This window comes from Orcinus orca, chromosome 15 (assembly GCF_937001465.1).
Source record: "Orcinus orca chromosome 15, mOrcOrc1.1, whole genome shotgun sequence".
NCBI lineage: Eukaryota > Metazoa > Chordata > Mammalia > Artiodactyla > Delphinidae > Orcinus > Orcinus orca.
This window is the reverse complement of record NC_064573.1, coordinates 752,761-780,302: the sequence shown is the minus strand read 5'-3', so window position 1 is coordinate 780,302 and position 27,542 is coordinate 752,761. Positions and strand designations below refer to the sequence as shown.

The 27,542-nt window shown below is 62.4% G+C and overlaps 1 protein-coding gene across 5 annotated transcripts in view; it reads left to right on the top strand.

Moving 5' to 3' along the window:
* The window catches only part of NFATC1 (nuclear factor of activated T cells 1), a 101,776-nt gene that overhangs the window by 40,396 nt on the left and 33,838 nt on the right, over window positions 1-27,542 (top strand). For 4 of the 5 annotated variants that reach the window (XM_033406149.2, XM_033406147.2, XM_033406148.2 and 1 more), the window contains exons 4-8: window positions 3,630-3,832; window positions 5,766-5,938; window positions 7,599-7,739; window positions 15,513-15,568; window positions 19,985-20,117. In XM_033406149.2, coding sequence (XP_033262040.1) covers window positions 3,630-3,832; window positions 5,766-5,938; window positions 7,599-7,739; window positions 15,513-15,568; window positions 19,985-20,117 — 706 coding nt within the window. Of the gene's footprint in view, window positions 1-3,629; window positions 3,833-5,765; window positions 5,939-7,598; window positions 7,740-15,512; window positions 15,569-19,984; window positions 20,544-27,542 lie in introns of those variants that run through there. The other variant, XM_033406152.2, reaches the window with a different exon arrangement.

The following is a 27,542-nucleotide window of genomic DNA, read 5'->3' as shown; positions in this document are numbered from 1 at the left end:
GGTCTCTGATTTTATTTTTACATTTCCTGTTTTAAAAATGTAGGTCAAGTCCAGCACAGAGTACAGGTTTCTTAGGAGGTTCGTTAAATTGGCAAAAGACCGGACTCACGCTCCCCAGCAGGGAGAAGTTGGGTAGACCCGGCAAGCTGGTCTTGGTTCCCCCCTAACTGAACTCTGTGTGTAGAGATGCTCATGTGTCCACACAGGAAAAAAGCTCTTCAGTTCAAACAGGAGAGGCATCTTGTTTCTGCAGAATTACGCCACGTGAGCAGGACCCACCTTGAAATGAGCGTCAGGCGCCGGGGGGCTCCTGGCAGGTTCTCTGTGTGGTGGCCTTAGAGCAGGAAAGGCTCTGCACTGGCCTCGCGAGGGGCGCAGCAGGCCAGGAGGGCCGCGAGTGGACGGGTGGGTCTCTCAGCAAACGTGACGCTTCCTCTAGCTCTCTGCTCACCACGGCCACTCGGGTTCAGCCGCAGGCCTGAGACCGACTCCCCTCCTCTGCACGCCCGTCAGACACTCATCCGGTCCATGTGGGCCAGACACCTGTGGGTCGGCGTGAAAGCTCGAGTATTTTACTAGGAAGGAACCACTTCGACCACGAGCACATCCACGGGTGCTTGGAAACACGCCACAGATGAAAACGATAAAAATTGGGAGCCTGACGCGTGAAACTCCTGCCGCCGCCAGGAAATGAGATCTTCCCAACCAACTACCGCATTCCAGACCAGTCTGGAGAGCGCGTGCGTGTGTGCGCGTGTCTGAGTGTGAATGTGCGCGTGTGTCGGTGTGTGCTGCGTGTGCGTCCGTGCACACCTGTCCTACGTGGAGCTCCTGCTTGTCTCCAGAAAATCTCAAGGGTGACGTTCAGAGCCCCCGGGGGCCACTCCACAGCCTGTGACAAACACGGGCTGTTAAATATTAACCGGGTGCTACGGAATGCTCTGGAATGTCCACAGACACCGGACACCCGTGGTGAGCTCGTGTGGGAGCCTCAGAGCTGCTGGACGTTCACCTGAAGCTGTAAATTCATTCATCGGGGGCTGCGGTCCAGCAGCGGTCAGTCCTGGCTCGTGGCCTGCTATCTCCTATCCATAGTTGCGACACCATGCAGACCCTGTTGGCCGGAAGACGGGACGGCGGGGGGGGGGAAGGAGCCGCTGACCCTGCGGGGGCCCCGCCCTAATAAGGCGCCACCCGGATCCCTCGTCTGGCCCGGCTGTCAGCCCCACCAGCGGCCTGGCGCCCAGGCACATCCTTCCCGGGGGCCCCAAGCGGGTGGCGCGCGGGCCCTGGCCCTCTGCTTGCTGAGTGCCCGTGAGGCTCCCGTGAACGGCCTGTGTTGTTTGGGACTGTCTCCTGAGCTCTGTGAGGCTCCCGTGAACGGCCTGTCATTGGGACTGTCTCCTGAGCTCTGAAAATTTGTAAGTGCTTCTTCATCTCGTAATTAAGTGAAGTCAGCGCAGTAGCTGGTCTTTGTCAGCGCGGCTTTGATGACGCTTCACTGCTGATTTGAGCCACACTTGAAACAGCAGGCGCTCGCTTCTCTGGGTTGAAGAGACATTTGTTCCCAAACGCAGGGACGGAGGAGAGCTCGGGGAGGCCACAGTGCGGGGGGGGGGGACAAGGCGGGCGCTGCTAACTGGATGTCGTAGAAAGAAATGGAAAACCAGCCAGGGCAGCATATAGTGAGTTCTCTGCAAGGAAGACAGCGAGCGAGACACCCGGGCAGAGAAGGCGCTCAGCTCCCAGCGCTGGACCTCCCAGCGGATTCCGACTCACCCATCTGGACGGCGCTTCAGCTTCCATTCTAACGTCCCAACTTGGAAAAATGACCCGTAGAGACGGAAGCAGGATCTCGGTCACCGCGGTCAGCTGCAGCTGGACCGGAGGTTTCCCGTTTCTTCGGGTCACTGACACATGCCCCTCTTGTGCTCCCTCGGTCACCTGGCAGCCTGGCCCTTTGCGCTGTGCCCCGGCCCCCTCCGTGTCCTGAGCCAGTGCGGCTTGGAAGGTCTTGGTCATCCAGCCTGAGCTTCTTCCCCGTGGGCTGTGCAGTGACTGTCAGGGCGCCTTCCCACAGGGCAGAGACGGAGCCCGGACGGGGCTCACGGGGCGCGTGGACCCGACCGCAACCCCTCTGCGGGCTGGTTCTTCCGTGGCTTCCACTCGGCCGCAGGGCTGGGAGGGGCTCGCGACCCCCTGAGAATCCCGCAGGGGAGCAGGCGGGTCTGGGGCCTGCAGGTGGCCTCATTGGCACTGCTGCACCAGGGTCTCTGCTGCTGTGGAAGCAGTGACAGCGCTCTCGGGGACGGCACTAGTTTGGCCCATCAGACTGTGTTACAGTTGCTACCTGTTGTCAAAGCGGCTAAAATTAGTCCAGGGAGAACGTGACCACAAGGCGAGAAGCAGCACAGCTGTGCTGACTGAGCCTGTCTGCTCGTGGGGCTGCCCCTTCCGCGGGGGTCCTGCGTCGGGACCCTTGGGGGCTCTGGCTGGACGCATCGCCTGCCTCTGCAGGAGGAGGGGTGAGCCCCAGGGGTCCTGTGGAATCTGGGCCTGGGCCTCGCCCTGAGCTGCCTGCTTTCTTCAGGATTTGCCTCTTGAGTACGGTCAGCTGTGACCTGGACGGAGAAGGCGAGTCAGGTTCAGTTCTGAAAAGGACTCACCCTGAGGGAGGCAGCGGCTGGAGGTGCAGGGGCACGAGGAGGGCTCTGACCTGCGCCCCTGGTGGTCAGCCCGGGGGCAGCCAGTGTAGGTCCTGAAATGCGGGAGCAGCGCTCTCCCATGGGCTCCTGGTGCACGATGGGCTCGTTCCGGTTCTGGGGCCCGAGTCTCACTGGGTTTTGTGCCCACACACGATCTTGTCTTCAAGACCGTGCGCCTAGCCGGCTGGCCCACACGGTCGGAACGGCCACGCGCGGCCACCCGTGTTGGGTCTGATGCTGGTGGCAGACGGGCCACGACCTGGGGCTCCCCGCAGCCGGTCCAGGGGCGCCTGCAGCGGGCACCAGGGCAGCCCGTAGCCACCACCTGCCGAGCCAGGCCGAAAAGGGCCGATGCTGCTTGTATCTTGTTTGCAAGCATCCTGTTTGCTGGTTCGGACTGGCCTGAGCAGGGGAAAGTGCTGGTTCGGACTGGCCTGAGCAGGGGGAAGTGGATGGCGTCCTCTTGGGCGAGTGTCTGAATCCATCAGGGGAGGCTTGTGCGGACGGCTTGGCGCTGGCCCAGCTTCAGGTGGGGCCCCACGAACTGTGTCACCCGCGTGTGGGCAGAGGGGTGGCCTGAGGAGGAGGCAGTGGCCCGGAGACACTGGCTCTGCTTCCCATCTGCCTCCCCCTGCGGGTCCCCGTCACGGTCCCGGGCATGGGGCACGTGTGCTCCTGGGATGCAGGTACATGCGTGCAGGTGTGCACTGCATGTCTGTGTGTGTGTGTTCCAGCGTGGGCAGCCAAGTGTTCAGAACCGACTGTGGAGCAGAGGCCCCAGACTTTGGGGGCCGAGGTGCAGGAGGGGCGGGGGGACCAGACCCGGCCTGCGCACGCTCCCCTCTGAACCAGCCTCCACACGGGGAGCACGGAGGGTCCGGGCGTCGGCGCGGCGCTCACAGGCCTGTCCCCCTCTCTCCCCAGCTGCACGGCTACATGGAGAGCGAGCCGCTCACCCTGCAGCTGTTCATCGGGACAGCGGATGACCGGCTGCTGAGGCCCCACGCCTTCTACCAGGTGCACCGGATCACGGGCAAGACCGTCTCCACCACCAGCCACGAGGCCATTCTCTCCAACACCAAGGTCCTGGAAATCCCGCTGCTGCCGGAGAACAACATGCGAGCAATGTAAGCTGCACCTCGGGGGCTCGGTGGGCGGGGGCGGGGGCTCGGTGGGCGCTTGCACGCCTGCATGTCTCCCCGCGTTTCCACAGCTCAGGGGCCTTGGGTGCCCTGGGCTTAACACCTCAGTAAACGTTACAAATATTTATGACAATGGATTTGTTTCTTCCTGGGGTTTCAGCCCCTGTGCGTGTTGCCACTTTAAGTATCTCAGTTCACAGCTGTCAGTACTTCCTCCACGTGTGAACGTGTCACCCATTTATTTCTGTGACTGCACTGTGAAAGCTAGAGCAATGGTCAAAAGGCAAACATTGAAACATTAAAGAGATCGGTGTGTCTGGGTCGTATTTTCACTGAGGGTTTCTGCATCTCCGATGTGACCAGCTGGAATGTGCAGGTCAGATCTGACTCAGTAGTTTAGAGGTGAATTGGTTAACGAGCTGCAGGGCAATCTTCTCGTGTCCAAGTAGGGCTTGTGTTCGTGGCTTCCTGAACTGAGTGACTGCTACATGCATTTCACTCCTGAGCTGTGAATGCAGCAGAGAAAGGGGACACGGTTGTCCCACAGGACTTGCCTTCTCCTGGGGGCCTCTGGGGCGGGGGACATAAGGCAGGAACTCATTAGCACGGGGGGCCTGTTGGAGACTTTGGGGGCGAGTGTCTGTGGGGGGGCAGCACAGAAGCCGAGAGCTGACCCTGCAGGAAGGCAGCAAGTACAGAGGCCCCAAGGCAGGAGTGAGTCTGGGGCATCCACGGGGCAGCGAGGAGCTCAGGGCTGTGGCGGGTGAGGGAGCGGGTGTGGAAGCCACATCGTGTAGAGCTTTGCATGGGATTTGGGTAAGTTGTTTGTAACTCATAAACCCTCTAAGTCAAAAGCAAAGGGAGGGGCTTCCCTGGTGGCGCAGCGGTTGAGAATCCACCTGCCAATGCAGGGGACACGGGTTCAAGCCCTGGTCCCGGAAGATCCCACATGCCGCGGAGCAACTAAGCCCATGCGCCACAACTACTGAGCCTGTGCTCTAGAGCCCATGAGCCACAACTACTGAGCCTGTGAGCCACAACTGCTGAACCCACATGCCACAACTACTGAAGCCCACGTGCCTTAGAGCCCGTGCTTGCAACAAAAAGAAAAAAAGAGAGAGAAAAGGAAAAAGGGAAGGCCTTCTCTCCATGTTGGCTTTTCACGGATTTGGGGGAATTCATTCTAAATCCTTGGGTTTGCTTCAAGAGCTGTTATCACAGTTCCCTCGGACCAGGGCAGATGGTTTGAGAGAACTGCTGGTTCCTTCAGCAGCAGCCGTTCCTTCGGTGGCTGCATTTACCACAATACCATCCAACCCAGAGACGGTGTAGACACCACGGGAGCGGGACTGGCCCCGGGCTCCAGGGCCAGGGCTTCCCTGCTGCTCCGGGCTGGGCTGTGGTCCTGACCCAGAGGCATCACGCGGCCTCGTTTCCTTAGCTTCCGACAGAGTTAGGGCTGGTTTCCATCTGATGAATGACGCCTGGGTGGTTCTGCTGGAGTCTGGTGTTGAATGGAACTGTTAAGTTAAATGAAATTAAGTGAAATCATATGAGGCCCCAGAAAACTCAGCATCCTGGATTAAGGGGGCGCCGCCGGAATCTCAAGTGGAAGGAGGTTCTGGAGCAGCCGGGGGAGCCTTGCTTTGGACGCCCGTCCTGCTCCGGGGCGTCCACCGAGCCCAGGGCAGCGGGGCTGGGGCTTCTGGAGCCCTGAGCGTGTGGCAGCTCTGCCTGCCTGGGTTCCGGGCTCCTGAGCCGGGGCTGGCTCGTCTCCTGCTGCCTCGGCCCCAGCTCAGTTGACGGGTGGGTGTCTGGCCGCCCCGGCCCCTGGGCAGGGCCGCAAAGACCCTTCGGTGAGCGGTCGCCGGGATGGGGCGGGGGTCCGGGGCTGAGCATAGACCCTTGTTTCCGGCAGCATCGACTGCGCCGGCATCCTGAAGCTCAGGAACTCTGACATCGAGCTCCGCAAGGGGGAGACGGACATCGGGAGGAAGAACACGCGCGTGAGGCTGGTCTTCCGCGTCCACGTCCCGCAGCCCAACGGCCGGACGCTGTCGCTGCAGGTCGCCTCCAACCCCATCGAGTGCTGTGAGTGCTGCCCCCCACCACCCCCCCACCCCACCCCCGTCTCCAGGCTGAGCGGGGCCAGCCCCTGCCGCAGGTTTCCTTTCCAGTAGCACCTTGGTTCTCGTGCGCAGCCCCTGAGCTGTGCTCGTCCCACCCACAACACCCGCACCTTCCCGTGCAGCCACGGAAACACCTGCACCCTGGCCAGGGCGCCCGCAGCTCCTGTGCGTGCGTGGTGTGAGGGCTGCCGCCGACTCCCGGCACCTGCAGGAGGGCGTAAGAGGGAAAAGAGGTTTGTCCCGAAGTACCGAGATGTTTGCCGTGACCGAATTTGACTTAATCCCCTCACGATTCAGGGAACCTGAGAAAGTGGCATTTTGGCCTTGAAATCTGTTGGACTGAAGGGACCTGAATTTGCAAGCCTGCCCGTATGTAACTCGGGCCTCTGTCCCTGGTGGCCCTGGGTTCACGGCCCTCGGTGTGCGTGGACGGGCCCCGGTGCCGAAACGCTTCTGGCTCGGATGCCCGTGACCACGCAGCTCCTCCAGGAGCGGGGACCGCCGCGGCCTGGGGTCAGCTTCCTCTTGCAGTGACGCTGTTCGTTTTTGTTAGCGAGTCGGGTGACCGGTTCAGCTCCGCATGGAAACCCCGCAGTGCCCGCCCCCGACCCGGCACCCGGACCCAGGGGGGGACCAGAGTCTCCACTGGCCACGGCCCCAGCAAGAGCCTTTCCACCCGCCCTCCTCCTTCTCTCATCTCTGAAGCACCGCCCCACCCCTCCGGTGTGGGCTGTCTCAGGACACCCCCGACCTCGCGGCTCAGCCGCCCACCCGTCTCGGCGGGAACGTCCTGGTTCAGTTCCTCGGCCTCTGACCTGAGCGTCGGCCAGACCTCGGCGACGGGGCGTCCTCCCCCGCAGCCCCTTCTCCTTTTCTGCTGTGTGGTCTTCACCTCCGTCCCAGCCCTCCCACCTGCTGCTGCTGGACCCTCCCGTCCAGTCTCTAGAAGTCCATCTCCAGTCCGTGGGGTCTGCCACGGATGGCTCTGCCCCCCTGCCCCGAGGCCCCCGCCCCGTGAGGCGGAGTGGGACCCTCCCTCTCAGGTCCCCTGGCTGTTGGGTGACTGTGTCAGGACCCCTGGCTTGGCCTCACCACCTCTCCAGCCACACTTCTGCCTCCTCCTGCGTCTGGTCCTTTGCCCATCCCGCCCTCCCCGACAGCCTGAGCTCGGCCGCCTGTGGCCCGCCAGCCCTTAAGCCAGAGCCTGCTTCAGATGGGTCCCCACATCCCACCTCCTAGCTGGGGACGCCTGCTCTCCGGGCCGTGGCCTCCCCATCACCAGCAGGGCTCCCCACGGCTTCCCCGGGCCCTTCCCACTGGCAGTCAGTCACCCTGGCAGAGCGCGCCCACTCACTTACACGCGTGTGCACGCTCGTCACTGAGAGGTGAGCTGTCTCCACATGGACAAGTCAGAGGCGTGGCTGCCTTCCCGTGTCACTCTAACCTGGAGTAGACTGTGAAGACACGGACCACGCGTGGTTACTCTTCTGTTCCGTGTACCAGGGACGGGTCGCACTGCTCACCCAGGAACTCTTTGAAAGCAGGGTATAGCGGCCGCCCCCGAGAGGGCCAAGCAGAGGGGCCTGGGCGTCTCACTCCCGTTGCTCTCCTGCCCCACACAGCCCAGCGCTCGGCCCAGGAGCTGCCCCTCGTGGAGAAGCAGAGCGCGGCCAGCGGCCCCGTCCTCGGCGGGAAGAGGATGGTCCTGTCCGGCCACAACTTTCTGCAGGACTCCAAGGTCATTTTCGTGGAGAAAGCGCCAGGTATCTTCTTTAAAAACCGACATCGAGCCCTTGCTGTTTGGGTGCCGGTGGAGGTTGGCTGGCAGGAGGTGGGCGCGGGCGGCCACGGGTGCTGTGCACAGTCCTGGGCCACTGCACGCGGTGCCGGCCGTAGAGGGGCTGCAGGTGTGGGGCCTGCAGGAGGCTGTGCTCTGCTGAGGGGCGGCCCCGCGTCTGCCTGGCTAGCGGGTGCCTCCCTCGTGGGGTCCGACCAGCTCCTGCTGCCGGGCCTGCCCGTGCGGAGGCGTCTTCTCGTTTCTCAGAACCACAGACCGTCCGAGGCAGGCGCCTGGGCATGGAGCAGCCACGGTGGCCGAGCGGAACCCCACTGGGGCCCGGAGACCTTGCTGTACCCCCGGGGCACGCTTCAGGCCCTCGCCCTTGTCAGCACAGAACCCCAAGGTGCACAGGCAGCCGCTGTTCTTTCAGTGACGGCGGCCCCTGGGCCGCTCCGTGCGTGTGTGCACACCTGTGTGGACCTCTGCACGTGTGCTTGGGAAAGGGGGCTGCGGGTTTGAAGGGGAAGGGTCTCCTCCCTCTGGTGTCTGGGGAACCAGGCAATGAGCCTCTCGCTGTGCTGCAGGGGAGACGCAGGGGCGGCACAGCTCCTGCCCCGGGACGCCCGGCCCGACCACGTGGCCACGTGGCAATAGGGGAAGCGTGTGGACCTTCTGTCTCTCTCAAACTCCAGAGTTTGTTTTGGGGGCGGGTCCTTGCAGGGAGCTGGCCCCCAGGCTGGGGAGGGGCTCCTGTGGGGTCCGGGCCTGCTGCCTTATCCCTCGCCTTCTCTTTCCTGGTCACGGTCCCCCTCCTGAGCGCCGGGGCAGGGCTCGTGCTGAGTACTGCAAACCGCGGAGGCACTCAGCCTCCGTAATGGGGTTGGTTTTGTACAGTTTGCAGGAAACTTAAGTCCTTCAATCAAAGTGGGCTTAAAAAGTCTCTCACGTTCAACGTGTTCTGCCTGTACGGTCGCGCGTGTGATTGGAAACTGTTTTAGAGGCTGGAGCAAACCCGACCAAGTACAGTGGTAGGGGGGGAATCTGTGCTCCCGGAAAGCCCCCCTTTGGATGAGGTGAATTCGGAAATAGTGTGAGCTTTTGTGCTTTAGACGTGTGCACATGCGCAGTGCGTTGTGGGGGGGGGGGAGCCCAGGCCCGGTACTGCGTCCTCGCCGCGTCCTCACCGCGCACAGACGTCTGTGGTGGGAACCAGCCGGCGCCCCTCGCTGTTTCCTCGACCAGTTAGCCCCGACTTTGACCTTGGTGCCAGGATGCGACTGTGAGACGTCTCCTGACCCCCTCGGCTCGTCGTGGGTGCCCGTGGGGCTCCTAGGTTGGCGTGGCTTACCGTGGCCCGGTCACGGGGCCTTCACAGCGGCCACCCGCCTGCAGGCGGGAGCCGAGTCCTCGGATGTCTGACCGTCGCCCTCACGTGGCCTCCCGGGCCGCCCCGGCCCCATGCAGGCCGAGCGCCGCTGTCGCTCGCTGTCACGTCGGGGCCCGTCCCCAGCCCGCTCGCTCCTGCGGCAGATCTGCGTCTGGCAGGCGGAAGGCGAGAAACCAGCAAGTGGGTGGAGGCCAGACGTCCCGTGAACACCGTGCGACAAGGGAGACGTAGAGACGCGGCTGTGCGTCCTGTCACGTGTCCTGCTTGTGTCCCAGCAGGGCTGTTGGCACGTCTGCGCGCGTACTCGGGCCAGTTCTGTGTTTGCAGGAGGGGCAGGTGTCCACACGCTTTCTGCGTCTGCCTTCATTCTCAGCACAGTGCACGCCGACGCTGCCTGGCCGGCCGAACTGTCGCTGGGCTTCTCTTGGTTGATTTGCGGGGGGGAGAAACCACTGAAGTCAATTTAGATTCAAAGCCTGATCGTCCTCTAGGCTTGCGAGGAGGCCGCCTGGTCTGCTTGAAAGTTCTTTCACCCCCTGCTTGGTGGCAGCAAGGCCGGCGCACACAGTGAGCCTGGTCTCTGGAGCCGCTGGACGTGGGCAGTGGGCCCCGTGGCAGCCGCTGCAGGAGCATATAGTCCATAGCTGCTGTGAACGCCGCCACGTCAGGCCCGGGGGAGCCAAGCTTCACGTCACCGTGTCCCCTCGGCTGCACTGGGCCGCGCTCGGAGCGTCCTCAGTGTTTCAGGGTTCCTCCTGGTTGAGGCCCTGCCGTCACCTGTGTCCTCATCATGGTGACCGAGCAGGGTGCCCGCAGGAGGACGGCCCTCGGGATGTAGGAGCAAAGCCCCGTCTGTGGACGAGGGGCCCGTCACAAAGCGCCGTGGACCAGCCACGCTCAGCTCTGGCTGCATCAGGTGACAACTTTCCGGAACCGTCCTGTGATTCTTCTGAGGTCTTTGTGTCCAGCAAGAGGCTGCGGGGCCTGGCCTTCACGGTTGACAGCCGTGGCCTCCGCGTCAGATGACACCTCCCACGGTGGCCGTGTGTGTGCGTGGACACCGGCACAGGCTCACATAGGGGGCGCGGCAGGTGCGGGACGCCACGGCAGGGCCACCTGCAGGAAGTGAGATGCTGTGCCCCGTCTCCCACTGAAGATCTGGTGGTCTCTCTTCAGACCTGTGCGCGGGGGACATATCTGTGCGCAGGCGTGAGTGTTTGAAACAGCCTGACAAATACATGAGAACACAGAGAGAGCGCCCGCGTGGAGGGGAACTGCCGCTTCTGGAGACAGGAGAGACGGAGGCTGCAGAGGGTCCGTTGCCGTGAATGTTATGTTCTTGACGCCGACGCTGAAAGTCCCCGCTGTGTGCAGCCCCGGCCTGTTCTCTGCAATTCCTGGAAACCGTGTGAAGCCTGTTTGGGCTTCTTCTGCTGCACGACGGACCTCACCAGAACTTGGCGGCTTCAACAGACAACAGTTTGCCGGCCCTCGCGTGTGGCTGGACGCAGCCGTGGCCCCCGGGTCTCCTACACAAGGCGCCGGGCACCCTCCGTGGGCGCCAGGCCTCCTCAAGGCCCAGACTCAGAGGGGCCGCACCGCACTGGGGCTCACCAGGTCCCGCCTGCCCAGACTTGGAGGTAGGACGCCCAGGGTGTAGACGTGGAGGGTCACTGGGCACAGCGTGACCGCCTGCCACGCGACTGGACCACCTCCTTGTCAGACCTCTTACTAAGGCCCCAGAGCCAACAGAGACAGACCCCAGAAGAAAAAGTTGCGTCCAGGGTCTCCTAAGACCTTAAAGCGGAAGCAGGACTTGCCTCCTGCGGGGAAGCGTCTGCAGCCGGAGTCCACACTGAACCAGACGCAGACGTTGCCCGTTTTACGGAAGAGGATCGGAGTCGGGCCGTCCTGGGGCCTCCCCGGCTGGGTGGTGCCCGGTGGCCCTTTGGCTCCTGGGGTCTGGCCGCTGTGGTCGGCCTTTGCCGGGCGGCGTCCCGGGTGGGGCCTTGCGGGTCGGGTGTCACTCGCTGGTTGTCCAGCTGGCACTCCGGCTGCGGCCCCGCTGACCCAGGTGTTGGTCCCAGGGGTTCTGGAACTTGCACAGAACGGCCCCCGCTGGCTGGTGCGCCGCTCACACCCAGAAGCCAAGACTTGGTGCGGGGGAGACGCTGCGTTCAGATGCTTCTGGTGCTGACCCAGGAAGGCGGGCGGGGAAGGTGCTGCGCGTCCACGAGGACGGCTGTGGTCGTGGGCGGCTGACCTCTGCGGGTGGGGTCTTAGGGTAGCCCTGGGCCGAGACGCCTCCGGGTGTGGGCTCGTGGGGCGGCGGGGGCGTGGGAGCTGCTGCCCCCGGTAGCCCCAGCCTGCGACCTGCCTGGGCCTGACCGTCCGGGAAACGGCCCTGACCCCAGTCAGCAGACGAGCAGTGGCTGGGCCCCTCCTGTCCTCAGAAGGCTCTTTCTCACTTCGTGGCCTCGGAATTCAGCGATCCTCCCACGCTTCTAAACTACGCAACTTCTTGACCCGGCTTGGGCGGGATCACGCTACCCCGGCACCCCTCCGCAGAGATGGGCAGACGGGCAGGGCCCTGTCAGGTGCGCAGGCTCTGTTGGCGTCAGGGGCCCGAGGGCCCTTCTCCTCCCGGCTCCGAGCTCTCCCTTTTGTCGGTGTCCCGGGACGCGCCCTCACCCCTGTCCCCAGGGACCTCCCCTCCCTGCAGGGCTCTCCTCGTGGGTGCGCATGCGACAGGCTGGGGAGGGGAGTGGGCTGCAGCTGCTGGACCGGGCGGTGGGCTCAGCGTGACCTCTGCCCTCCCTGGCCTTCACGGCCCAAGCTGCACCTCTCCCTCCAGGGCACGGCCGCCTGCAGTGGAGGGTGCGGGGGTGTGAGGCCGGCTGTGAGCCTTGCGGGGGCTGCAGCAGCCAGAGTGGAGTCCTGTGCACGCGTGGGTGTCACCAGAGAGCCCCCTCAGCTTAGCCAGGCTCGCTCGTCCCTTCCTCCGGCGCCTCCCCAGGAGCGCTCCAGAGAGTGGGCCCGGGTTCCTCCCGGGGAGGGGCAGCGGGGTGGGAGTGGGCACGGCGGGGGGAGCGGCTCCAGGCTCTGGCCTCTTCTGCCTCTTTCAGGACCACGTGTGGCGACGCCACGTGCGGCCGTGTAGGAGGATTCATTTTCCGTGTCAGCCATGTTGAGCTGTAACTCACAGACCGCACAACTCGCCCAGCTAAAGTCCAAGGGCTTGGGTTGATTCAGAGCCCAGCACATATATCCCAGGGCATTCTCCTCACCCCAGAGAAGCTTCACCCGCTAGCCTGGCAGCCGAGGACCGCTTTCTGTCTCCATGGACTTGCCTGCTCAGGGCGTCCTGTGGGCCCAGCTCCTCCACCCAGCGAGGTCCTTGAGGTCCATCCCGCGGGAGCATCAGGACGTCACCCTCTGAGGGCCGGAGAGAGAATGTCCTGGTCATCGTTTGCCGTGCACGGCCGTCGGTGTCATGCGTGACGCTGCAGTGACTCTGTGCGCGGGCTCCCGAGAGCACACATGTGTTGCTCCCCTGGGCGCTCCTGGTGGGGGTGTCGGGCCTCAGAGGTGCCGCAGCGGCTGGACCTTCCCTCACTCTGGAGGTGCATCTGCTGGTCCGCGGGGCTCCGACGGCCCGAGTGTGCCACCACGTGTGGGTCAGAGGCAGCACCTCCCCCCGGCCCTGCGGAGGGCCGGAAACAAGGGAGGCTGCTGGGACCCTCGGGCCTCTGTCGGTGGCCCCCGCTCAGCCCTGTCCCACGGAGGCAGCTCCTCCCGAGGCGGCTGTGGAAGCCTCCTGGCCGTGGGTGGGGTGGGGAAGCCTTTCTGATGACTCACGCCGCAGGGAATTCCCTAATGATTGGGAATATTTTTACTTCTGGGCTTGCGCGCAGTTTCCTACTGAGAAAGCCAGCAAGTTCCTGATAAGGCTGGAACACAAAGGGCCGTTCAGGGCCGATCGCTTCCCTTCCCGGTAGAGGCTGAACTTGCGCAGGACGCCCAGCCGGGCCTGTGCAGAAGAGGCCGCCCAGAGGCCGCATGGCCTCCCACCCGAGGGAGGCCAGGGCAGCTCTGGGGAGTCAGCAGCCAGCGGGGCTCCGGGTGCCAGTGGGGAGGGTCCCCGTGTGACGACAGAGCAGGCAGTCACCAGCCCTGGGCGGCTCCTCCGGTCTTGGCCCTGAGCAGGGCTGCGTGTGCACTTCTGACCGAGGAGACCCTGGCCTCCGAGAGCTCATGCTGCGCTTGGGATCCCCGAGGCCGGCCCCTCGGCTGTGACCCAACCACAGAATAGAGACTCGGGGCCAGAGCCCCCCAGGGCCAGGTGGCGGGGACACAGGGAGCCCTGGGCCTGCGAGTCGGGCTTTAGTGGTGTGGTTTGAAGGGTCTGCACTTTCCGAAACCGTGCCGGTGGCCAGGCCCGGCTGGCTCGCAGCCCTGGTGTGCACAGTGGGACCGCCGGCCCCCAGGCGGGCGCTGTGACAAGGATGGTGTCCCAAAGGCCCGGGAGGCCCTGGAGGGAAGAGACCCCTCCCGCCCTGTGTGTCCTGAGCGTGCACACCCCACCGCCCGCTCCACTCCACGCCTGTATTTCCCTTAATTTTTGTTCCACGGGTGAACCTGCAACAGCGTTCCCGGGAGGCTGGTCTGGTCTTGGGCCCCTCCTGGAGGGCGGTGGTGGTAAGGTGGACGCCGGGTAATGCCGGGCGGCCTCAGTCTCCCCTCTCCTGACGGGAGGCCTGTCAGCCTCTGTCGACAAAAGACGGAGCGGCTGCCGACAGTTCAGGTTTGAGCGCTTAAAGCTGTTTTGGGGGAAAGGGACGAAGATAGGCTTTGTCGTGAGAAAACTTGTTGATCTTAAAAGGCACCAGGGACGCGGGAGCCTTGGTTACAGGAAGAGTAACTTCGATCTCCTCAAACCGGTGGGGGGCCCGACAGCACGTCCGCGTGCGCGGCAGGTCTGGGCCGCGCCACGCAGCAGCCTGCGTCCCGTAGCGCTCTGCACAGGCGCTGGGATCCCCCTCGTTTATCGGCCCGGAGCCAGGGCACCTCGTTCACCGAGTCCTGTGCTCGCAGGACTCTGGAGCGTTCGCTGCTTTGCAGACTCCCGATGCCTTTAGGGTGGTGGGTGTTCTTTCCGTTTCCTGTTATTTTTTCCTCGAGGAGAGCTGGATGCGGGTCCCTCGGGCCCCGGCCCCTGTCTTATCACCGAGTGGGTCCATCTGGTGGCTACTCAGCTTGGGCACCTCCGCGTCCCGAGGGGCTGGTGTGGTCCTGGCACGGCCCAGCCGCTCTGTGAGTCACATTTCCTCTCTGCTCCACCCTCCGCCCCTGCCCGGCCAGCACTGCCAGGGAGAAAAAGGAGATTTTGTCTAATTTATTTATAATTTAGGATTTGGAACACACACACATTTCTTCTTGGAAAACAGAGAATAAGCAACAGCTCAGCCCATCTAGCTGTAATGGTTTGTTTGGGGAGCCGACTTTATACAAGATGCAGAGGAAGGAGGCCCCTGTAGGAGACTGACGTCTATTAATTCAAAGTAGCGGCCAGACGTGGTCCACAAACAGCGTGCCTGCCAGAAGTGCTTCCCAGCTCCCAGAACAGGCTCCGCTCCGTCACCCCGGAGGGCGGGCTTCCAGCCTTCGGCTCCCTCGAGGGCCTGGTCCGGGGACAATAAACCCTTTCTTTCACGGCACTGGAGCCTTTTCAGTTTTTTCAAACATGCAAACGCCACAGGGTGAGGTTAAAAATACCTTGTGTTTTGCATTTCTGTATCCTGATGCGCCAAAGCGCAGTCACAGAGCGGATTTTCTTGTTCACCCGGCGGTTCCCCTGAGCTGGGGCAGGACCGAGGCTCCCGGGCCCCTGCTCGTTAGAATAACCCTGCCCCCGAGACACCGAGGGCTCTGTGGCCCCGGCCGCGAGGCCCCGCAGCCCCCTGTACGCCGCAGGCCAGACTCAAACCGGGTCCGAGTCCCCAGACAGCCCTTCCTACCCGGGTCATCCGCACGCCTCCCGGGCTCGCTCCCCTTGGAGACCCGAGCGTGGACCCCTCCCGGGGCTGGCACGTGGCTCCTTCCTGCAGAGCGGGGGTCTCCAGGCCCCGCCAGGTCCATGCTCTCGGGTTTGGGTTTGAGCTTCTCCCCAGGGCCTCGTGGCCTCTCTCCAGCCGGTCAGTCAGGTGCGGCATCCCAGTCTCACCAGCTGTGAGTGGGCCGGCCGGGCCAAGGTGGACCCTCTCATCAGAGGGTTCCCACCCCGAGTCCCGTCTGCCTGCATCCGGGTGTGATTTCGGGGCGGTGCCCGGTCAGGACAGAGTAACGGACTTCTCGCGCCCTTTCTTGCAGACGGCCACCACATCTGGGAGATGGAGGCGAAAATCGACGGAGCCCTGTGCAAGCCGGTAAGTGCGGCGGGCGGCCGTGGGCGGCGCTCTCCGGGCGGGGCTTTTTATCGGCGGCGGCTCCTGGCCCAAGGCACATGGCTTCTACTTTGTTAAAACGAACCACTGATGAACATAACAGACAGAGCGAGGCACGGAAATGGTTGGGAAATGCCTCCCGACATAAGCGCTCTCGGGACTTGCAGCACGGGGAAGACTCGGACGTGGGGCCACCAGGGAGGACAGGGCGCCTCGTGTGCTGCAGGCCCCCCACCAGGAAGACCAGGATGCACTCATACCCCCGGGGCCTGCTGTCCCCTCTGGCTGCCGTTGTCAGCAGGGCCCCAGGGGGCCCGCTGCCCCCTCCCCCCGGCCGGGAGGACCTGCTGTCCGGAACCTGAGCACACCTTCCCCACTCCTGGGCAGGTGGACCTCGGGGTTCCGCCAGCATCCTTGACAGTGACCCCTCACTGCTGTCCTCCCAGGGAAGAGCCAGGACACAGACGCGAGGTCAGACCTCAGTGTGCTCAACCGGCTTGTCCGTTGGCCGGCAGCCGGGGCCCCTGCGGGGACGGGCGCCCGCCGCACACGCCTGACCTCTGAGGGGTCGCTGCGCTGGCCCAGGGCCTGCCTGAGCCCGTCCTTACGCGCGGCCTCCCGTGGCCCTCGTGGTGTTCACGCACGGAGGGACCTGAGGCAGAATGACTTTCTCGAGTTGTCGACGGAGGATGTTTTCTGTGTGGAGTCGTAGCTGCCGCAGCGTTCTCTGACCCGCCTTTCAGTCTGTGTCCTTGTGTCTTAAGCGGGCCCTTGCAGACAGCAAAGAGCCAGGGTGTTCTTACCTGCCCTCACAGCCTTTGTCTTCTCGTCGGGGTGTTGAGACTGTTGTGTGTGAAGCGATTATTGCCGGGGTTGGGTTAACTGTGCACCACCGAGTGCGTGTGTGTCCTACTTGGTCCCAGAAGAGCAGTAGAAACCTTCAGGTAACATAACGTACAGGCTAGCAGGTGACTTTCTGGAGACGTTCACAGACCTTCCAGGCTCTCTGCCTCGGCCCACCAGCCACTCCTGACTCAGGTGTGTGGATGCAGGGAATGGGGGGGTCACGGTTCAGAATCTCGTCCAGGTCAAGGACTGAATTTTCTCCTCAGGCTCCCCCATGTGAACAGGGGACCTCGGGCTGTGCGCTTTGCCGAAGGGATCTAGGCGCCCTCTGCACGGTGGCCGGGAGGACACGTGCTGGGAAGGAGGCCTGGGGCCTGCACTTCCTCCGCACAGGCGGCGCTGTCAGGAAGAAGCATCTTTCACCTGCGACTTAAGCTTTCTTTTCCAAGCACCGACCCATTTACCAGAAGGCTTTTCAAATGGTATCAGAAGGAGATGCTTCCTCCCTGGCCCAGGGGCGACACCTGCGTCCACGACCTCGCTCCCCCCAGGGTGTCCAGGCCTCTAACCTCACACATCCTCTTGGGCTCCTCCTGGGCCCCCCCGGGAAAGTGCCCCGTCTCAGGCAGCTCCACTTTCTGATGGGGACTCTGGGTCCCGCAGGCCCAGCAGTCGCAGAGCCGGCCCTCAGGTTTGCTGTGACAGACACTGGCCACCAGCCGTCACCCTGAAACGGGGGCCCTCGGCTCCCAGTTCCAGCCCCACCGCAGGCCTGAGTCCTCTGCCCCCAGGCCCCAGTGCCGCCCACCCCTTCTCCCTGGGCAGGAAGGAGAGGCCTGCAGAAGCTATGCATCTGTTGGCATCGAAATAATTCTGCCAAGTTTGCATGTTCAGATTTTCCGTTGTTGAGTTTCCTTTTCCACTGTGAACAGCGCATATATTAAAGAAAGCTTAACGGTTATCAGTCATGTGTTCTAAAAGAAACGTAGGACATGTGAATAATGGTGTGCTTTACGTTCACCATTTCATCTTTCTTATCTCTTAAATGAAGTTTACTTTTATATATCTTTTTCTAATTATAAAAGAGTGTCATATTCACTGTGGAAAATTGGAAGATATAGCAAAGTATAACCAAAGAAAACGCCTAGTGTAATTTTACCACTTGGATGTAGCCACCATTAACATTTGGGCGTATTTCCTTCCATCCTTTTCCTGTCACGGGTGTGTGTCTCCATGTGCACATACATATATACACGTACCTCATGTTGTGTGCATATTTAAAACATGGTCGGATTGTGCTGTATATATAGTTTATGTACTATCGTGAGCAATTTAGACAATGGGTTTTCTTTTTTTAATTTATTTATTTTATTTATTTATCTTTGGCTGCATTGGGTCTTTGTTGCTGCACACGGGCTTTTCTCTAGTTGCGGTGCGCAGGCTTCTTCTTGTTGCGGCGGCTTCTCTTGTTGTGGCTCACAGGCTCTAGGCGCGTGGGCTTCAGTAACTGTGGCTCGCGGGCTTAGTTGCTCCGCGGCCTGTGGGATCCTCCCGGACCAGGGATCAAACCCATGTACCCTGCACTGGCAGGTGGATCCTGAACCACTGCGCCACCAGGGAAGCCCCCAGACAGCGGGTGTTCTTAAAGCAGGTGACATGGATGTACCGAGTGCCGTTTGTAACCCTTACTCTGTTCCTGTCGTGACAGGTGTTCCTGTCACTGCATTTTCCTTCCCGCCTCTGCCTTACTGTGTATTTAGCGTTAGTGCTCCCATGAGGACAGAACTTTGTGACAAAATTTCATAGTTTGTCTAGCATCTCAGTCTGTGACCACATCAAAACACAGCCCTCCAGCCTCTTAGAACCCACAGAAGCCGACCCGCGACGTGGAACCGTCGAGGCTCCTTGCCCTGCCGGACGCACCCCGGTGCTTCCTGCAGCCGCTCCTGTTGACGCCTCCCCGCTTTGCTTCTGGCCGGCTCAGGCAAACCCTCCTCCTTTCTGTCTCTTGTCCTGGTTCCTCCTGTAGAGATCGGGCTCTGGTCGCCGTGGGCCGCCGTGTCTGCCATCATGGCGCACCCGCTGTGTGCCGGGGGCCAGCATCACCTGCAGGGTCGCCTCATATCATTGAATTCTCAGAAAACAGCCCCCAAGGAGTGTCTTTCTCTTCCGGTTCCCTGCGCAGGTGGTGGAGCTAAGACCCAGAGATGGCAGAGCCAGGGCAGAAACCCAGACCCGTTGGGCCCCAGCCAGGCTCCCGAACACGGGCCGCATAGCTGGGGTGCAGACTCTCTGCAGGGGTCTGGCCGGGCGCACACCCTCACCCCCACTGGGTCCGTCCCCTTGGGGTTCCTTTGCTCAGGCAGGAGACCTGCGTGCTTGTGGCTTCTTCCAAATGGAATGAAGCTGTTAGAACAACAGGGGCCATTGCCTGATGCAAGTGTGGCCCCAGGGGACGGAGCCCAGAGGGGGCTGCAGCCCGGGTCCCGGCCCCTCCGGCCCTGCCACTCGTGTGCCCTCAGCAGCAGGCTTCTGAGCCCCATTTCTTCACCTGGAAAGGGAAGAGGTTGCCCTGAAGTTCTCCTCAGTTTTGGTTAAACATTCTTCAGATTTCATTATTAACAGGATTCAATCAATTTTGCTGTTAAATTGGGTAACAGGCTACAGTTACTCTAATTTAAAAAAAAAGGGATGCCATGGATTTTTCTTATACATTTTCCTACTTGTTAACCGAACTCATATGACAAAAAACCTTGAAGAAACTTTCTGGATGTGAACTCTCCTCCCCACCCCCAAAGCAAGGGCACCTCCTTGGCGCCAAGGACGGGCCCTCACGTGGACGCCCGGTCACGGCACACGGACCCCAGCCTGCTTCCTTCTCCCACACACGTGCTGCCCCACGGCGACCTGTGTTTATACCTGTACTTGAAAGGGCCACTTTTGTAAACATGTCGTTGACTTTTCATTGAAAACATGGAAAGGTAACAGCAGCTTCCGCAAGCCACCCTGATGCATCCGTGCCTGACTGTCCGCCCCACCAAGTTCGCTGAGTCCGACTCTCCCGTCCCCTTCGATTTGAGAGGGTCATGGCTTGGGCTTTGGGCCGTCGGCACAGAACGTCTGCGGCGAGCACTTCCCCTGTCTTTGTTGCCAGTTACCTGAACTGCTGCTCCCGGCTTCCCCAGGAGCACCAAGTCGGTGAATGTGGGCTTAGTTTTCTGAAGGTCATGCCCTGGCGTGAGGGCAGAGGGGCGTGGGGTCTTGTGGAGACTTCCCTGCCCGATAGCGGGCCCACTCTTAGCATCTGTGCTCACGGCTTCTCTCCTGGGCCCAGTCGGTGGCATCGTAGGTGAAGCCCCCGCCTCCCTACCTCGCACACACCCTCAGCCCACCTTTCGGCTCTGTTGGGAGGAATCAGGGTCCCTGCAGGCTCTCAGGGTGGCCTCTCTGAAGGGGAAAACTGCCGTGTGTTTCACACTCCGGGAGGGCCTGGGTGTGTCTGTGCGTTTGCGAGATGCTCACCGCCCCCTCCTTCTGCCGCTTTCTCACTAGAATTCGCTGGTGGTGGAGATCCCGCCTTTTCGCAACCAGAGGATAACCAGCCCCGTCCAAGTCAACTTCTACGTCTGCAACGGGAAGCGGAAGAGGAGCCAGTACCAGCACTTCACCTACCTGCCCGCCAATGGTAACGCTCTCTTTCTAACCCTAAACGCTGCGAACCAACCCACGGGGTGCTTTTCCTGAAAGAAAATCAGGAACCCTGACACGTGGTGGCTTCAGACCGTGTGGTCGCGCTGCACGCCCGAGGTGTTACCGTCCTGTTAGCAAGATCACGTCGTCGGTTCCTTCCAGAGAAAAGTGGAGCTTTCAGTGTATTTTCCTTCGTTACTCTTGGGGCTGGGGGCTGCATTTGGGAATAATTACTGATCATTTTGCTAGCTGCTTGCAGATATACAACCGCCAAGGGGGAAGAGGTGCAGCTCTTCTGTACACAGAAGCTGAGGTGGCCTCGGTGTGAGTTTAAATTCTAGAGATGTTTAAGGCGGAGAAGCAAATGGTTATAATGATCTTGCAGGTGCCTTTAGAAATAAACCCTTGTATGAAGCCTGAAGGCTGGTGGTTGGTGTGATCATTAACTGACGGTAATGATTTCTGTCCTCGAGCTAACGTCCCACAGAAAACTCCTGGTTGGATAATTGCGTCTCCGGTGACCAGGGGGCTTGCGCTCCCAAACACCCTTTACTCGACCAAAAAGCACCTCGTTCAGGTTGTCCGCTCACACGCTCTGAGGATGGTTTCTTGGCCTGAAAAAGACCTGTGTGTGTACCTTCTCCACTTTTCAGGCTGTTTTCTGAAGGAGAACAGCATCGTGTGTTGTTTCGCTTCTGAACTAGTAGAAAGTTGTTTCTCGGTGTTGCCCAGACCCGAGGCCTGGCGCCTGGGGCCCATGCCGCCCTCCTCCAGGCCGGCAGGGTGTGTGTCCAGAGAGGGCCGCGTCCTGATTCACCTGTGTCACGTAAGCACAGCTGTGCCAACGGTCTTGTTATACTGTGACTGCTGTTTTAAAAACTTGAGATTCATATAACCTAGGAGGGAAACCACGCACTAGGACTGATTGCGAAAGCAGCCATGTCATCATCTTAGTAAAAGCAAGACGTTTTTGAAGGCTTTGGTCTTCTCCTAGTGTGAAATGTCACGTACGATAGACTAGGTGATAGAAAGCCCTGGAAAACCCGAGGGGATAGCAAGCAGAATCAACTGTTTTTGGGGCAGACGCTAGCCACGCCTGTCCAGGCTTGAATAACGTGGTCTCGTGCTCATCACGTCACGAGCGTGTACGTGAACAGACCTGCAGGAGTGTGCGTTGCCGTGGGGCCGTCTGTGGGGGCCCCTCTGGGACTTCTGGGATGGGCACTGCGCACTCCACTAATCCTGCCTGTTCTCGGATGTGTACTACATTCCTTACAGCAGAAAATACTCAGTCTTTGTTTGGAAATGTAGTGATCGTGTCCTGATTAAAATTCAAGCATGGTTGACTAAAAATTGAATGCTTTAAAGAAAACCTAGGCTTATAAAGAAAAATTCCTTTCTAAAGCAGTTTAGAAATCAGCTCGAACGTCGTTTCCTGCAGTTCCTGCTCGAAGTTCACCTCCCGCTTAACATAGACGCCCCCAGTCAGAGGGAGGGGGTCTGCGTGCAAACCGGGTCCCCCTTTCGGGGGGGGTACCGAGGCCCCCAGAGACACGTCACTGAGATCCTGGGGCAGGACTGTCGAGGGGCCACCGTCTCCCCCCAACCCTACAGCTGCCGTTCAGTCCTGCAGGCTCCCTCCCTCCAGGGGCTGACCTGCCCCCCGCTCCGCACCCCATCACCCCCGTGTCAGCCCAGCACACCCATCGCTCATGCTGTGTGGACCGTCACCCGGACCCCCCGGTCCCTCGAGCTGGTGACCCAGCCCCGCCCACAGAGCCGTCCGTCCGTCCGTCCGTCCCTCCGGAGCATGGCTGTCTGGCTCTGTGGCCTGTGCTGCTCTCATCAGGCCCTGGTCTCCCTTCACTTCTCTCCTGGAAATCTGCCCCATCCCCAGGGGGTCGAGGGGTCTGTGCCACTCACGCCTGAGAGCCCCGGCCCTGCCCTGCCTTCCTGGGTGGCTGTGCCCCGTGGGGCTGTGAGCTCCCTGGGAGCAGGGACCCCAGCCGGCCCTGACTCCGTGCCCGGGTCGTGGGGACCGTCCTCCTGTGCTTTTCTCTTGTAAACAATAAATGCACCAGTGCAAGAGCGGGACTCGAGCTCCCAGCTTTTAGGTTTGGTGTTTTTTCTCGCGGTCGCTTCTGCCCCCTGCAGCTTCGCGCTGAGTCTTCACGCGGCTCAGCAGGTGGTGCTGGTTAGGGGCCAGGTGGGCACCTCCTTCCCACGTCGGGTCCCAGCCTGTCCTTACCCTCTGAAGCCTCCGCCGCAGAGAAGCCTCCCACCCCGCCGCCCGCCGTCTGACGCGTTGTTCGTGTCGTTGTTCAAACCGCAAGGAAGCCCGGCTGCGGGTCTGCGCGGGGCCCGGGCGGCTAGGGCCGCTCCCCGTCTCTGGGGGCCGTGTTTGGGGGAAAGTCTCCAGGTGCGTGTAGGACGCCCTGAGCAAGCAGAGTGTGTACAGCGGGGGTTCCTGGCGGGAAGGTCAAGGGCAGAGCAGAGAAGACAGCCGGGCAGTTGCAGGAGAGGCCACGGACCCACCCACGTGCAGCCAGGGAGGTTTTCCTCAGTTTCTTGTTTGTCGCTGTCTGGGTTTAACCGCAGTCTCCCAAAAGAAAGCGTCCGCTCTCTCCAGCGCTGTGAGCTGAGGGGCCCTAGTACCTGTCACGAGGCCGAGACCCCGGGGAAACAGCCCCAGTTAAAGAGGGAAAACAGCCTGCTCTGTGGGGAGCGGCCCCTGGGTTCGGGGGGACGACGGCGTCCACCCTGGCTGTGTCCCCAGGGCTTCCGTTTCCGACGCTGACCAGTGACCCCGGGACGAGCAGGCAGGGGCGGCAGCTCACACACTAGGGGGGAATCCCAGCCAACGACTTCAGAGTCATGGGCCAAAGTCAGCATGTTCCTAGAATGAGGAGGTCAGTCATGACAGATCCTCGGGCCTGGAGGGTCTGCCTGTTCCCCTGAGATGTTTCTAGCTGGTCCCCAGGAGTGCCTGCAGTGGCACCAGGCCCCCTGCCCACCTGTTGCTCGGGGTGAGGGTCCTGGAGCTTCACCAGAGTCAGCCAGGGAGGCCCTGGGGGTGTTGATCCTGGGCCTCAAGCCCACCCGACATTCCCACCTGAAGGCTGAGGGGAGCCGGGTGGGTCCCGGTGCAGGCTGGCGGGAGCCGGGACGGGGCGCCCGCTGTGGCTGGTGGCACGGCCGCTGCCCATGGGCCTTTTGGAACCTTCCTGAGTCAGCTCAGTGGCGTGGCGACCGCGTGGCGGTGAGCGTGCATTGGAGGGGGACGGTGCACAGCTACGCACGTCGGGCTCATGCAGGCGCTGTGATGCACCTTCTCCTGGGAACTCCCGCGTCCCGGAGGCTGCTGTTAGTAAATTGCCAATTTTCGGGCGCTCTCGCTGTTCCAGCAGGAGAACGAGGGACCGATGTTTTCATTTCTTTCCACGTTAAACCTGCCGCCGCAGAGAGGCAGGGAACTGGCTGCCCCACCGGGCGCCCCGGGAGGGACGAGTCAGGGCTGGGCCGGGGCCCGTGGGGAGGGTTTGGAAGCCGCCCTTCCCCGCAGCGCTCTCCACGGGCCTGAGCTCCTCACGGTGTGTCTGGTTCGCACGCCGCTGGCCTCCCCGTGAGGTGTCCAGACCCGGTGGCAGGAGAGCCCAGGCATGTGAAGGGGAGGGGGCTTCCCCTCTAAAAGCCGCCACGGGGTCAACTCTGTCGACCGTCCTGACAGACACCGGCCTGAGGCCCCCGACGTGGCCTTGAATCCACAGGGAGGGGTTTGAGCTTGGAACAGAGTAGGACGAGGGGGTGAATCGTGGGGCCTGAGCTGCTGGGAAAGAAGGCGGGTACCCTTTCTGCGGGGGGGCCACACCCAAGGCTCCCCCACTGAGACCATCACCCGTGGCGGAACAGCGAGGGGGAGGGTGGTTTTGATCAGATACCTGAGGGCCACGGCCACCGACTGCAAAGGCAACGCAAGTCGGGAGTGAGGCTGGACCCCCAAGAAGTCTGAGCACAGCCTTGCGGAGGGAAGACCTGGTGACCCCTTCCCCCGGGGACCGGGGCCTGCCCACGACAGCGCGCGGCGCGGGGGTTACCCCAGCACGGCCCCCCGCCAAGTCACAGCCCTCTGTGCACAGCTGCTCGGGTCAAACCACAGGAGAGTGAATCACATTCCCTTCGGACGCAGCGCTGGCAACAGCGGGTGAAGTCCAAGCGGCGCGTTTGCTGGCTTGTGCGGTCTGCTCTGCCCGAAGGCCATGGCCAACCCAGCTGCAGGGAGCCGGAGCCCCGGGTAAGGGCCCTGGAGCCACGGGGCTGGTGCCACAGACGGCGAGGCCGCCACACCCGCTCACACCCCGCCTGCCGCGACAGAGCTGTCTCCCGGTGTCCACTCGACGCTCCCGCAGAGGCTGCCAGGCAGCACCCCCAGAAAGGCGGGGAGGACCCGAGGGAGGACAGGCCACCCCGTCAGGCGTGGCGGGCACTGCCGCCACCGCGGAGCTGGGGTCTCAGCGGAGTCTGTGGTGTCTCGGTCGGGAGGTTCCTGCCATGCGGCCCAGAGCCTTGTCCTCTGGGAACCCGAGGACCTGGCGCAAGTGCTGGCTGTGCTGGGGGAGGGGGGGGTAGGAGCTTGTGCCTGCCATCACGCGGCGGTGGGGTCTGTGAGTCCCCTCCTCGTCCTCCGGTCCATCCGCCCCAGCCCCCTCTCGGCCCTGGACGCAGACGTGGGCGCCCGCTTGCTGAGGGCCGGCGGTGCAGAAGGCTCCTGCCACCACGTCTCCGGCCTCAGAAAAGTCGCGCCCTGAAGCTACCCTGCTGGCGTTTGTGTCCGCGGCTCACGCGTAACAAACAGAAGACGGTCTGAGCTTCGTTCTCCGTTCTCCGGGCTCGGGGCAACCTCTTCTGCACAGGGCGGTGGCCGCAGCCGAACCGCTGAGGCCTTGGTGGGAGGGGCGGGGGGGGCGGTCACGGGGGGCGTCCTCGCCTGCGGGGCATGCTCAGCGCCCGTACACCCCCTTCTCGCCATGTCCCCCATGTACAGCGAGACCCTCTCTCCCTCTTAAGACCACAGCCCTATGGCATCAGGGCCCCTCCAACCTCGTTGAACCCGACTCCTTTCCTAATGGCCCATTTCCAAACACAGTCACCCTGGAGTTAGGGCTTCAGCCCCCGCGTCTGGGGGACAGTTCAGTCGGCAGCAGCACCCCTGGCCTGTCCGAGGCCAAAGAGCTGGGCTGTGGCCCCAAGCCTGACCCCTGGCCCCGCTGCTCCCTGTGCCAGCGGGTTGGGAAGAGGGAGGGCCCTGCACCGCTGTCCCCGTGTGGGGGAGGCTCGGTGCCGCTGCCCTTACGGCTCATGCCACGTTGGGTCCCTCACCACCTCTTAGGTGGCCGTCACGTCTGTGTTACAGCTGGAAAAGCGAGGCCTGTGGGTCACAGGATCAGCCCCAGGGCCGCGCAGCCGGCGGGTGCCTGCCGGGGCTCTGAGTTCATCCACCTGAGAGCAGCGCAGACGTTCGCCCTCGTCCCAGGTGTGGCCACGTCTGTGCGTCCGTCCGTGTGTGCAGGACACTAGCTGTGCGTGTAGGAGGAGTGCCTGCTTTTCTCTTGGTGCAGTTTCGGGCTGGCCTGCTCTTCTGCGTCCGTTTTGCCTTTGTTCTTCACTCGCCTGCGTCTGGACGCCATGCAAAGTGCCAGGGATGCGAACGTCTGTAAAACCCTGAGCTCGGGGGACTCACAGAGGAGCTTGTGTCACAGGCGCGAAAAGTCTTCTGAATAAAACAGTTGGGTTCCCGTGGTTCTGATACTCAAGAGGGCCGAGGCCCAAATGTCTCCCCTGTAGCTGCCAGGCAGTCGGCCTTGGCCTCCCGGGGGTCAGAGGACGGGCGTCCCGTGGTCGGACCCCTGGGCCGTGCTCTTAAGGTGGTGGAGGGCGCCCAGCTCCTCCTGCTTCGTGTGCGGGTCCTGGTCTGGGCACGAGCCCCAGGCGCACAGGTGTGAGGGGAGCCCGGGACGGCTGCTGTGCTCCACCTGTCTGCCCGGGGACGGTGGGAAGGTGATGGCGTGATTCACAAGAGACGGCGTCCTTCTGTGTAACGGCCGGCAGGCCAGGGTGTGAGCCCCGCTCCCCGGCAGGGGTCGTGTCACGCTGCCCCCTGGCTTCTCCGTCCACATGGGATCCTGGGGGTCAGGCTGAGTTGAGGACCCCAGGCCTCAGTTCTGCCCCGGGTCCTGGTAGCGGCCCAGGGCCGAGTGGCCGTGAGCCGAGGGCCTCTGCTGCCCTTGTCTGATCTTCCATTAAATCAGCCATTTGCAAAATCCACTGAACCCCGGGTGAAGGGCAGGGTGTGGACGTGGGCACCGATTCCCATGGGTGGATGCCATCTGAGAGGCGTCGGGAGGGCGTGCGGATGGGATGGGGCAGCTGTGCCTGGGGGGCCACGTGTCCACCCCGCGCCCTGCGGACAGAGCAAGGCTCACACTGCTTGGCCACGTGAGTGACACGGCAGTGCGGCCGTGTCTGTGAACCGCGAGGACCTGGAGAGAGTCCACCCGAGGAGGTGCGGGTCTGGCAGCGGATCCGGAAAGGCGGCCGGACCTGCCTGGGCCTCCCCGATCCCACTGGGTGGCCAGCAGGCGGGCCCACGGCCGGGCAGGTCCCCTTCGTCCCCAGAGGAGGCGGGAGGCACCCTCTGCTTTCGGTGCGTTTAGACTCTGTAGGTGCCCTGGGGGTAGCAGGCGCATGTGCCCCGGGCCCCGCGTCTGCTCCACATCTGCCGGGAACTGCCCCCACCTGGCGCTGAGGCGCTGGGGTCTCTGTCCTGGTCACTGTCCCTGGGCTGTGCGGAGCCCTCAGGGCAGGCAGGGGGGGGATTATCTCCGTTAAGTGCACAGGAGTCTGTGCCCAAAGGGAGTTCGTAGTGGTGGCCTCGTGCTGGGGCCTCCAGAGGTGGGATCGGCCCACTGCGCGCATGCGGAGAGGCTGCAAATGCAGGGAAGGGCGTCTGAGCCGAGCAAGGAGGCCCAGCTCGGCTGGGTCACCAAGGACTCGTGCGCCCGCGAAGGCCCGGAGGCTGCGGTGGGGAGGGGTCCCGCCCGGGTCGAGTCTCCACCCGACCGTGGGAAGAATCCAGTGGGTCCCGACGCCATGGGAAGGTGATGCGTTTCCTGAGCCCTCGCCTCACGCCCTCGGCCGGGTCTGGCCCACAGAGGCCCCCCAAGATCGTCTTGCTGAGACTTTCCCAGAAAGACCCCCAGGGCGAAGAGGGAGTGAACGCGGGTGCCCCAGGGCAGCTTTAAACAGGTCATAAGCCATGGACATTGAAGCGGCCAGCAGCACAGATGCCCGATCGCTCGTGCCCTCCGCAGCCCCCGGGGTCGCAGGGCCCAGGCTGGCCGCGTGACGTGTAAATCAGCCCACG